General features: G+C 38.2%; 1 protein-coding gene across 3 annotated transcripts in view; it reads left to right on the forward strand.

Moving 5' to 3' along the window:
- SNRK (SNF related kinase) overlaps positions 1-11512 on the forward strand; it is a 40686-nt gene extending 29174 nt beyond the window's left edge. For all 3 annotated transcript variants that reach the window (XM_071735414.1, XM_071735416.1, XM_071735415.1), the window contains 3 exons: positions 1681-1893; positions 2970-3104; positions 7605-11512. In XM_071735414.1, coding sequence (XP_071591515.1) covers positions 1681-1893; positions 2970-3104; positions 7605-8823 — 1567 coding nt within the window. In that variant the 3' untranslated portion in view covers positions 8824-11512. The remainder of the gene's footprint in view (positions 1-1680; positions 1894-2969; positions 3105-7604) is intronic.
- Positions 11513-13052: the final 1540 nt, after the last annotated feature.

Here is a 13052-nt window from a genome sequence, read left to right on the forward strand (position 1 = left end):
ACATTTGGTCTAGTCAAAACTAGAGCAGAATCTAGGATTCTGTTGGTTGACACAGAAGGGAATCTGTTACAGCTGCAGTCATGCAAACTGTTCCTCCCTTCACATATCATCTGTGTGGTCCAGGAATCCAATGCACAGCATGAAGCCATGGCTGGTTTTCCTGTCTCGTCATGAGTGTCCAGCATTTCCAGTAAGATGGAAAAGTGCTCTCAACAGCTTGAAGAGCTTTACACACAGAAGAGGTTTAAAAGAGAGCTCTTACTAGTGAATTCCAACAAGTGAGTCTCTTTGAGATGCTGTGTGCTGTGCTGAGGCCAGGAAACTTTATTTTCTGCAGCCCTTTGCTAATTATATTGACTAAGACTAATTTGCTTAAAGCCTCCTGTAGATCTGCTTTCTCTAGGTGTTGCATCAACAGTATTTGGTCAGTTACCCAAGTTCTCTACAGGTGAGGTATTCTTAGGGAAAAGATTCTGGGAACATTTAAACTTCCTGTTTGGAGTGAAAGCATTCTTGGCAGTCTGGGATGCATAAGCAAGCTTAAAGCAGGAGGCACTTGTGGTACATCTGTGTGGTTTTAATACAGGTGTAGTTTAAAAAACGTCAAATGATGCACATATTTTGTTCCCTTTCTATTCATATTATAAGAGTACATTTTTAACAGAAGGAAAGAAGGTCAAGCCTTCCATGTCTCACCTTGACTTTTCTTCTGGTAAAGGCAGAGAACACAGCTACAAAGTGTATGTGTTACTTTTTTTTTACTGTAGTTTTAAGAAATCTGAATTAACCCCAGTTTTTAATTCTATGAATCATCTCATACAGAAAAGAAAATTTAAAAAAAGTTATTTCCTTTATGATTTGTGTGGCCTTGCAATTTGAAGTTGCCAGGTTGTAGTATAGTTAGCACAACAAAAAGCATTATGTGAGAACTGCACAACTGTAATTCCACATGTTGGAGCAATAAATTTCATTGAAACCTTGGCACCAGAACTATATCCATGTTCCTTTTGTTGTGCAAAACCAAAAATACTTCCCCCAAGAATTCTTCATGTATAATAAGTGAATAAAGATGTGCTCTGCTAATCTGTAATCTTTCTCTGTTGATTTGGGGAACTGATGCACATCTTTCCCAGCACTTTTAAGCACTAGTATCAACCCATTAGTAGGTTTGTCACTTCATCATCCCAGGCAGTACTCTGTTTTGGGTTTTTCTCTCTATGGACAGAACATATCACTCTTCCTTCAGGGATCCTGAAGGATCAAATGTCAGATAGCTATTTTAGCATAAAATATTTCTACTTATCTTACCATTTGATACTCTTGTTGACAACAGTTAATAACAGAAAATTATGTTTCTATTGCTTTACAGAGCCATCTGTGACAGTTGCCCTGTAAGACCTATTAAAAACAAACAAACCAGAAAAATCAGGTTAAGAATCTAAGCATCGTAAATGGAAACTGTAAATGGAAACTGCAGCGTTTGCAAAATGTATAGTTTTTCATTTGTTTCAGTTAAGCAGTGTTTGGAATGTATGAGAATAAATTACATGGCTTACTGTAGAAAGAGCTAAAAATCTATGCAGACTGACAGCAGAAAATTTATTCCTAATGTTGTTCTTACACTGACTGCTTTTTAAACCTGTGAGTGCATTTTGTTTAGTTTTATTTTTTTATTCACAGTCTAATTACACGGATGTTGCAGAGAGACCCGAAGCGAAGGGCATCTCTGGAAGAGATTGAAAACCATGCATGGCTCCAAGGAGTTGACCCATCTCCTGCAACAAAGTACAATATTCCTCTGGTGTCATATAAAAATTTGTCTGAGGAGGAACACAACAGCATAATACAACGCATGGTTCTTGGTGATATAGCAGACCGAGACACAATAGTGGAGTAAGTTGTCAGTTTTTATATGCAGTTTACTTTGTGTATCTGTCATTTGGGTTAAAGAATGTAACAAGAACCTGGATTCTTCAGTGTTTAAATATCAAGTCATTCAGTTAACAAACAAAATATTATAATCTTACTCTGTGACAGGATATCCTAGGATGAGAAATACCTAGGTAGAACCAACCTTAGGAAAAATTTGAAGAAAATGTTTTGGAACAGTGTTTGATTCCTGCAATAGTTTGCTATCTTGAGTAAACAGCATCTTTAAAATCCAAATTGAAAAGTAAATGCTTTTCCTTGTGCTTCTTATCTCATGCACGTTTGGAGCTGATAAATTCTAGCATTTTTCCCTTAGTACATTTCCAGGATATCTGAATCACTGTTACCTGAAAATATTTTTCCTCTTATCTATATAATGCAAAATAGTTATAGTCACTGAGTGTGCTTGCTAGAAAGGTATGTAGTGTCTTATAATAGATCAAAAACCCCAACATTTCCAAAATATTCCCAAAATTGAAGGAGGACATAATTTTTTTTTTAATGTTTGTTTGTGCTTAAGCTGGAAAAACAAGGTGAAAAAACACCTTGGGGGGGGGGAGCAGGAGGCTCACTTCTTAAGCTGTTAGCTGCAAAACAGTGGCATCCTGAATGTCTGAATCATGCTTACTGGGTTATGAACTTAATTTTACTGTAACCTTAATGTAACATCCCCAAAATTATGAAGGCTTATCCTTCAGCTATTGCATAGACAAATATTAGTACTTTGTGGTTGTATGTGCCAGTAGGAAAGCTCATCATGGGTGCATAACATTAATAAAATACAATTTAATCATTTAAAGAATGTTCAATAAAGGAAGAATTCCTTAATTCTAAAGATGCCCTCATGCAGCTATAGTTGGTTGGTTGGCTCTTTATTTTTAATAAAACCAAGACATGCTTGTCAAACCACCTAAAACACACAGTTGTGCTTTCAGGCACTCTTTTTGCTGTGAGAAGTACAGTGTGGCGTGTGAGATGCATGTCCAGCTTTTAGAAAAGCATCAATGTATGGTTTATTTCATGTCTTGTACTTTCCTTAGGGCACTGGAAACCAACAAATACAATCACATCACTGCTACTTACTTCTTACTAGCTGAAAGGATTCTACGAGAAAAACAAGAGAAGGAAATTCAGACTAGATCTGCAAGCCCTAGCAACATCAAAGCTCAGTTCAGGTGAGAATTTAGGAATCTAGGTTTATATGGTGGTTTAAATGAGAATCCTATTGAATTGCTGAAGTACTTATTTTGTTTGCTTGCTTGTTTTCTGGTTTGCTTTAAACAGTTAAATACTTATTCATTGCGAATCTTTAAATGTCTTTAGAATGTCTTTAAAAATCTTTAAAATGTCTTTAAAGTTCCATGGATATTTCAGAAGAAATCAGTTAACAGTAATACTTTCAATTCCTACCATTTTCAGGGAATGCTTAATGAGTTTGAAGTCTGTATCTGAAGTAGTAAGTATTCACACCTGCTAGGAAAAGGCATGTTCATTATCTCCAGTTCCTCATACATATTGTGTATGTAATGAAAAAAAATAGTTGCTTAATCCATAAACATGTTGATGGGGAATTAGTTATAAATGAGAAATCACTCTGAATTTGATGTTATGGTACAGTTGTTTGCTTTCCTTTTTTAATGGGCCAAACATCCCCTAAGTCAAGCTTAGAGCAAACATCTGTATGTTATGTTTTTTTTAATATCAGTTCTTATACCTGTTGTCTAAGGAGAACTGTTGAATTAATTCCTTTAATCACCCATCTAAAGATATTGCAATAGAATTATTTTTTTTTTTTAGTTTGACAAACACAAGCTCAAAAAAACCCATAGTAAGGGTCCCTAAGATATTTCAAAGCTTCATTCAGCTTGTGACACAGTAAAATTAAAGAGAACATTTGGGTTCTGGCATCTACTTGGTATTGATAAGCTCAATTTGTCCACTTGCTCTGCAACCAGTTACAAACCAGCCTGTATTTTCAGTGACAGAAGTATATGCTTTAAAAAAACAAACATAAGCTGAGTAGTGCAGTTTCTACCTGCACACTGGTATTGGAGGATACATGTTTTTGAACAGTTCCTCTTCTTAGTCATATTGATTTTAATTCTGAGGTCCCTTCCAACCCATAGCATTCTGTGACTCTCAGTCAAGCTTTAGACTATGACTAGGGATTTGTTGATATTGAAAAAAAAAGATTGGTTTTTTTTTTTTTTGGTCCATCTTGATAATCTTTCCAGTGCTGGGTCATTTCCAATGATTTTTGTTCTCTAACTTCAGATCTCTTAAAGCCTTTTAGGTTTTGGGGAAATATTATTGGTAACTATTATTACCAATAGTAACAGTTGTTAGTACCTAGTATCTTAATGAGAGAGAAATAGCAAGTTCTTGTGCTGATGTTTAGAGCTGCTCCCTAACTTCAGTGTTGTTGAACTGTCTACAGGGTTCAGAGAAAAAGACAAAATAGTCTGTCTTGCACAAGTCACATGTGAAATAATTTCCTTGGAATGATCCTAGGGACAGGCTGTGGTGGCCTTCTGGTGCACATCCATCTTTTCTTTTTTACTTCAGGAAGTAGGTTAATCTCTATTGGTTGTTAGTCTGGATTTAGGCTGATATTTTGGACAGTTTTTGAGGAGTCTCTTCTGACTCCCATTCTGTCTCCCTGCATAATGAGTTGTTTCCCTCTGAACCTTACAGTGGTTCTCAACATCTTAGTGTTCTCCAGACAAAATTGCACCCTGCATTGTGTACTAGAGGACACTGAAATTTTGGTGCTGCACTTAAAAGTTCATTCACTCAGTGGTCACTTACAGGTAATTTTAGGGTATGTTGTGTGCTTCCAAGTTACTTCAGAAGAGTTATTGTTGCAGCCAACTCAAGGGTGCCTACAAGAACCAAGTGGTCTGGAGGTTGGTGTTACAGAGTTTACCTTTCTTAAACAGTAATAGGGTAACTTGTCTGCAGTTCTCTCTTAAAGGATCATCCTCTTTGTTTTATGTCAATTTTTTTTTTTAAGAAATCCAAACAGATTCAAATGTGTCTAGTACTAAGGATCAGATATAAAACACATTACTTTAGAGGAAAACTTTGAATTTATCTTTAAATGAAAATTCTAAAACTAAAAAGTCTGCTTGTAAATGGTTTTGCTTTTTTTCTCTTTCAATAAAAGAGCTGCTCCAGTTATGTGAGGAATTGGAACAAAGAAGCTAATTGAACCTAAATCTTTATATGAGTTTGTAAAAATGAATGAAGTAGTTGAAGCCTGCTTTATGAATGGGAATTTTATCTTAATAACAAGGAGATCAAGCTTAAACTCAGGAATTCTTGCCCTTAATGGTCCCAGCTATTCCGTGTCATCATGATGGTTCTCAATTCAAAGTGTTTATGCAGAATGACCTCACGGAAAAGACAACAAAGTAGTTACATTACTTTGATTTTGAGACTTCAAAAGTTCTAATGATAATTTAAAAATTAACTTACTTGCAACCTGGAGCTTCTTTTCTTTCCCACTCTCCCCTCAGGCTTACAGAGAATAAGTGCTGGGGGGGGGGAGGTAAGCATGGGCTGCTATGAGAGATAAATGTACTGTAGTGAGGAGGTTTATTGCCTGGAAATTACTGTACTGTTGGATACTGTGTTTACCCTTTATTGCGACAGTTACAGAACTCTTCATGGTGGTTTTGGTTTTTGGGGTTTTTTTGTTTGTTGTTTGTTTTGGGATTTTTGTGGCTTTTTTTCTGTGGGTTGTGGTTTTTTTGTTTGGTTGTTTTTTTGTAACAAACCAGTCTGGTTTTTATGCATGTTAAATTCTTGAAGTGTCTAGATCTTCATTTTCTGCCACTTCTGTAGTTAGGTTTCCAAGTTATTTAAGTCCTATTTGTTAATCAGAGACAGTTGTTTGTGTTTAAAATACTCAGCATAGCACAAATCAAGAGAGAACTGGGTCAGTGGTTCCCAGGATTTCTAGAGTCAGCTGGGACCTAAGGGAGGATGCCAGTGTCAAACCAAGGAGGACAACAGCCAAAGCTCCACTTCTTGGATTTTTGTGTTGCTGGTTTGCAAAGCAAAGCAAAACACTTCGAAACAAAGTCTGCAGTTTGGCTTGATGAATTTTATGTTAGCATTAATAAGCTCATACAGATTGAAGACAGGTGTCAGTTGTTACCTATGCAGACAGGCACTGCACCCTGTAGGATCCTTTCCTGTCCAGCTATTGCAGAGGAAGCCTTGTGCAAACGCAGTCCTAGTGCATTGTCTTTAAACACTTAAAAAGGACACATTTAGAATAACAGAGGTGTCTGAGCTTTCCTTGTTTCTTGCTCTTCACACAGAAGAGATCAGAAAACTGGTATGATCCTTCCATCTTCATGTGCATGCTGTCCAAGCAGATATCTGGGGTCACACTTGGTGTGACACATTCTTTGCTTCCTCTTCTGCTTTCCTCCTGCACCTTGCTTCCAAAATGGGCTAACATACTCACGTGGCCCTTTCTTTTGGCACACCCAAAATATGGAATATCGTGTAATACATTATTGATATGTGAACAGAGGTCTCTACTACAGCTTTTTTTCATGTAGTATGATAGAATATTTCAGTTAGGTGGAGTTAAATGATTGGCAAACTTTTTTAAATTAAGGATAACTCTTAAGAGAGGTTACATAAAATTTCTTTATCTCCAGAAGAAATGTGGGACTTAAGCTGAGTGAAGTAATTGAAGAATTATTTAATGATAAGGTGTAGTAGTTGTTAGTCTTGTGCATTGGGCTTTCAAAATACAGAAGGGCTGACAGTCTTTGTTCTTACTCTGTGTGCATTATGAGAAAACTGCAATCTGTATTAGGATCTTAAATGAAATATAAATCATTAGATACCGGAGATAAGACATCAGATACTAACTGTAAAACTGATTTACACTCAAGTATTACTTTCATTTTGATCTGAGCTAATGCAAGTACCCAGTCCTAAATTTTAAACTTTGATTTGCAGCTTATTGAAGTTTCATATTCTTAAGCAGCTTGGGTCTTGAATTCATGCAGCTGTATTATTCCACTTGCTCAGCCAAGGACAAATAAAAGTATAACCTCAATTCATGTGTGTTTAAAATTAAAGGGGATTTTGTAGAACAGAGCTTGGTCTGAATGAGACTTACTGAAAATGAGAGAATGTTTCTTATGACTCAGCTTTCAGTCTCATTCATGTTAATTCTAACCTATTTTTTATATTTGGAACGCTGGGTAAAAATAACAGAAGCTTCAGAGTAGAAGTAGTAGTTTGCAATACTATCTTATTTGAGTTGGGCTTAAATAAGCTCTCATCTTCTAGGCACTGGTGGTTCTATACCTACTTCAGATTATTTTCTTTGAGACACAATTACTTAAAGTGTTTTATTGATCAATTCATTTTCTGTGAGCAGTATAGTCTTCAGATTTGTACAGTAACTGTTGTAATTTCTAAACAAAGTTTTTGTACTTATGATGAGCCCTTCACATAACAATATTTCTAAGGGAATGCACATTCTACAAGAATGTTTCCTTTTCTTAGTTACTCAGTGCTAATATTTACAAACATGTCACCAGCAAGCCCATTTGTGCGCAGTACTTGTGCTGCATGTATGCAGATCTTAAATTTTCTTGTGTGTTCTGATCTAACTTATTTTATTCTTTACAATTGTTATGTAGGCAGTCGTGGCCAACAAAAATTGATGTACCCCAAGATCTGGAGGATGACCTTACAGCTTCTCCTCTCTCCCATGGAACTGTTCCTCAGTCACCAGCACGCACAGCTGAGAACGTTCTCAATGGCCACAGAAGTAAAGCTGTGGGTGATTCAGCAAAGAAAGAAGAGATCCCTGAATTAGCCGGACCTGCACTTTCAGCAGTCCCATCAGTGAGCTTAAAACCCACTACAAGTGGCCGGAAGTGCTTGTTCAGAGTAGAAGAAGATGAAGAGGAAGATGAAGAAGATAAAAAACCTATTTCTCTTTCCACTCAAGTCGTTCTGCGCCGTAAGCCTTCAGTTACGAATCGTCTTACTTCAAGAAAGAGCGCACCGGTCCTCAATCAGATCTTCGAGGAGGGCGAGTCAGACGATGAGTTTGACATGGATGAGAATTTACCTCCGAAGCTCAGCAGATTAAAAATGAATATTGCTTCACCAAGCACAGTGCATAAACGCTACCACAGGAGGAAAAGCCAGGGACGAGGCTCCAGTTGCAGCAGCTCAGAAACAAGCGACGACGACTCGGAAAGTAGGAGACGCCTCGACAAAGACAGTGGCTTCACTTACTCCTGGCATAGACGGGATAGCAGTGAGGGGCCACCCGGCAGCCAAGGAGATGGGGGTGGACAGAGCAAACCCAGTAATGCAAACGGAGGGGTAGACAAAAGCAGCCCAAGTGATAACAACAAAGGGGGGGGAAATCCCTCCGGTAGCTCCAGCGGTAGCACCAACAACACTTCAGGTTCCACTCGGAGATGCGCTGGATCTGGAAACTCAATGCAGCTCTCGGCTAGGAGCGCAGGGGAACTGGTGGAAAGCCTGAAGTTAATGAGCCTTTGCCTGGGGTCACAGATTCACGGCAGCACTAAATACATTATTGATCCTCAAAACAATCTGTCTTTTTCCAGTGTAAAAGTACAGGAGAAATCAACATGGAAAATGTGTATAAGTTCCAGCGGAAGCACAAACCAGGCTTCATCGCTGGGCAGCCTAAAATTTTTTTCTGACCAAATGTCAGACACAGCAAACAAATTGGAACAGATAAAGAACAGGAACTTGAAAAACAATGTGCTACAACTACCTCTCTGTGAAAAGACGATATCTGTGAATATTCAGCGGAACCCAAAGGAGGGGCTGCTGTGTACCTCCAGTCAAGCCAGTTGTTGTCATGTCATTTGACAGTGATCTGACCATAATAACTCAATCTACTTGACAGCATCATTCTTCCTGTTCAGAGCTGTGAACACCTTGTCACCAGACCCCCTTTTGTTGTCTTAAGATTTTTAAGTGGGCTTTGAGCAGCTATTTATTACACTTTAATTTTGTGTTTGCTTGATGGTATGACAATGCATGGTTTCTGCATGCTGCTAGCCAATATGGTTTTTTTTTCAGTAAAACAGAATATTTTATTGTGTAATTTTTACATTTATAATTTCACTATGGAAGATCTGGATTAAATTAAAATTAATATCTGGATCCTAATGTAAATGGAGCACTTCAGAGTTTCATGTCCTGCACTTAAAGTAGAGAGAGAAGCCTCTGTTTGCTTGTGAAATGTTAATTCTTGTTCTGACCTTCTGTGATATCTAAAATACGTGATATGTGGCAAAATTCTATGTGTCTGAAACAGAACCAAAGCAATAATGTTTTGATGCTGAAAACTCTTCAGAGAGCTTTCAGATGTTCCAAGGCTTGTACAAAGCAAAGATGCACTGAAAATTAGTGATCTTGAAATATTATTTTAAACCCACACCTATTTGTCTTAAGCTATGATGTGGATAAAGTTGTGGCTCAAAAATCAAACTGAAAAGATCTTGTTTTACTAGAGGCAGGTTTGGTTTTGGTTTTGGTTTTTTCTTTATAAAAATAATGTGTAAAAAAAAAAAAACAACAAAAAAAAAAAGATAAATAGCTTTGTAAGGCAGCTTTCTCCCATAGAAATATGTTAATATTACAAGCAGACAATCTTCTTTTTTAATATAACAAAGGTAAATTATTAAGTCTACTTCTGAATTTTAACATGCTAACTGAAAATAAACTATTTGTATGAATTACTTTTATTATTAGTGTATCATGACATTTAGTATTTTAGGTTTTTACCTTGTAAACCTTCTCCTCTGTCTTCTTCCTTCCCTGAGATTTCAAAAGGCATCGAGGGATGGAAAACCTTTTGGTAATTGGATTCAAATTGAAATTGTCTTTGACATTTTTCTCATTACTCTTTTTAAGACTTCAAATACTGCTGTTTCTCACACGTATACCACTTATTTTCATATATAATCATGCTTTTTCATAAAGTCAATTAAAAATAGCATATAGGAAAATATTTATTTGACAGCTCCTTAGCCTTCCTGTTGGGTTTCCCATTGCCATGACAAGGTCTTGATTTAGAGTATTTCTGTACAAAAGGATACTTGCGACCAGATGAATTATCTTTATGGAATTTTATTATCTAGAATAAAATATATTGCAGATTCCTAGTTTTGGGAAGGGCAAGAATGTTTTATTTTTTCATGCTGTGCACTGGGTCTTCTAAGCAATGCTAGTGAAACTGGTGGTGTTATGTAGCAGAGCCCTGGGCAGACATGGGATGTCTGAGCAGAGTGTTTACATTGTTGAGCATCTTTAACACTTGCAGAACGGTCAAATCCGACGCATTTCACGTCCACCGCAGAGTGAGCAGAGCACCAAAGAACTGTGTTATGCTTGGTCACAATTTCTACAGCTCACGCCAGCTGCTCTCAGTTAGTAAGAGACTTTACTAAGGGAGTCTAAATTGCATGAGGTATTCTTACTGGCTAGCCTAGCCAGGGATGTTACATTCTGCTTCCTCAGCAAGGCAAAGGATAGGTGTTTTACTGCTTTACATTTTAAACTCTACTTGCAGTTTAGTCAGTGTGATATTGAAAAACCACAAGCTACAAGAACAGATGTGTGGGTGAAGCCATAGAACATATTTGCTTGAAATTTTTGAGCAGGGATCTTACCAAGGGCCAGAAATGAGATGTGTGGTTCACAGACGGTGAGCGTAACATCCAAGTAGGAGACAAGTTTATAAAGGGCATTGGCAATAAACTTATTTGTTGCAGCTTTTTTCCAAGTATTGTAAATACTCTTTCCTGATATTATGTATGTACAGCCTTGGAATGGCACCTTTTATCTAACCCCGGGTGTTATTTTGTTTCCAATGTTTTTATATACAACTGTATATATGGTGCTCACTTTAGAACAGCAGTGTTGACCATTTATGCTGCATAGTTGTATTATAGCCTTATAGTTGTGTGTGGTTGGTTGAACCTTTGGGCGTACAGATGTTCGTCTGAGTGGTGTCTGTTACCCATTTGTTGCTAGGTGAATGACTGTGCATGTGGTGTATGTTGTATTATGTTGTCACATAAAAGGAAGGGCGAGAATAACCACTACATTAAGATAATATTGGACCAAACTATTTAGAGCAAGTAAAGAGTTTCTTGTACCCCTTAACGTGTCTTTACAAGTTGCATATAGTTACAGTAGTGTAAAAAATTAAATATTGTGGACAAACAATTAGTCTTGTATTTTTCTGTATGTGTGTATATAAATATATATATTAAAAAAAATGTACCTCTAGCAACTTAATCTGTATTTAAGATGTGACAATCTTGACACAATTTTAAGAGTAGCAGTATAAATAAGCAGAAATAACGAACAGAAGTATAGAAATTTCTCACCAAGAACGAATCCACGTGTGTGTGTTAAGAGGGTACAGAAAAATCAGCTGACCTTATTGCTTTCAGCAATGTTTGGCTTTTTCATTGTATAAAATTCATGGTGTGCGACAGAAATGGAAAATCCAGTTAATAAAAGTGATATCTTGATTGATGCATAACCGATGCTGTGCACGTCAATGCCGTTTCTTCCTCCTGGTGTTCACTGTGTGAGGGCAGCACAAGCTCCTGGCCATGTGCCCTGGGTTGGATCAGACCCTCTGGAGTCCGGTGTGCTGTGCTGGGAGCAGCTCCCAGTGCTGTGGGCACTGAGCAGCACTTATCAAGGTCACAGAGTCATAAAGTAAAACAAAGTGGTAGAAACATAAGTTTTCTCTGAAAAAAAATACAGCTTTGTGTGTTGGATGCGTGTTGATTTGCAAGCTTTCACTTATTCTCTTGCTTAGATAAAACTTGTTTGTTTGGGCTTAAAAGCTGCCGTGGCTGGCATCTGCTAAAATAGGTTTTTGCTTAAAGGCTGAGGTATCAGTTTCTTAGGTAGACTGTCAGGATGATTTGAAATGGCTTAGTAAACTTAATCAGCTGGTTTTTGATACCTACCCTTGTTCAGCTTAATCACCTTAGCAAACCTGGAGCTGTGCTGGCAGCTCAGGAACACTCAGTGTAACAGGCTCCAAAATCTCAGTATTTGCTCTGCATGTGCCCAGGTAAGTCAGATCCGAGCCTTGTCTCTCCCCACAGTGAGAAGAGAGAGGCCTCACCTACCCCTGCTGTCCCACTTGGGTAAAACAAGGTGCTTCATGTGTCAAAAGACTGCCCGTGTACCCGTTGGCCAATCTGCAGAGGTGGTGTGTACACTTGTGTTTTTTTGGTTTTGTTTTTTTTTTTTCCTTGTGATGAAGTTTCACCAGTGCAAGTTGAATGTTTTTAACCCAAATCCAACCCCCTACTATTATTCATTGGCAGTAGTAAAAAAAAAAAAACTAAAACAAACCAATGTTTGGCATCAGCATTGGTACATGCCTAAGTGAGTAGCGGGGCACACCAACTGTGTGACAACAAAGCTGTTGTCACCCAAACTGCCCAAGACCTAAAGCCGTGGTGTAAGATGCAGCCTGTCTGCAGGTGTGTTCACACAGAACAGGAGCCTGGGAGTGAATTCCACTTATTTACTGCAAATGCTTCACAGCGTACGCTTTACAGGTGTCCCACATTGCAGTGTTTAGGCTGCCATGTGCTGGAAAACATCTGCTGCTGAACTGTCTGTCAGTACAGAGGTGAGAGAACAACTCAAATACCTAAGCTCAAATCAAGGAGAGCACTGTCACTGTCATGACTTACAAAGGGCCATGCCCTAATGGGTGGCTGCTGTAGAACAGTGGGGTTGGTTGGTTGGTTTGGGCTGTATTTTTTCCAAGGTACTGAGAAAAGCAGTTCAGGTTGAGGAATGGGTAGCAGAGCTCTCTCAAAATCGTTCTGCCCATTTTGCCCCAGCAGCATGGGGTCCTAGTGCAGGGCAGGAGAGGTTTCTCTGGTATCTCCTCCTCCCACATGTTCCCCGCTCACCCTTGATGTCTCTGGTGACCTGTGGTTGGAGCCTGCTCAAGGTCTTCTGCAGTGATTCAACTGCTCATGAAACAGAAAGCAGCAGCCAGTGAGGGTACTACAGAGAGAGGTTGTTGGGCACACTTAGAGGGATCA

This window comes from Heliangelus exortis, chromosome 2 (genome assembly GCF_036169615.1).
Source record: "Heliangelus exortis chromosome 2, bHelExo1.hap1, whole genome shotgun sequence".
Taxonomy (NCBI): domain Eukaryota; kingdom Metazoa; phylum Chordata; class Aves; order Apodiformes; family Trochilidae; genus Heliangelus; species Heliangelus exortis.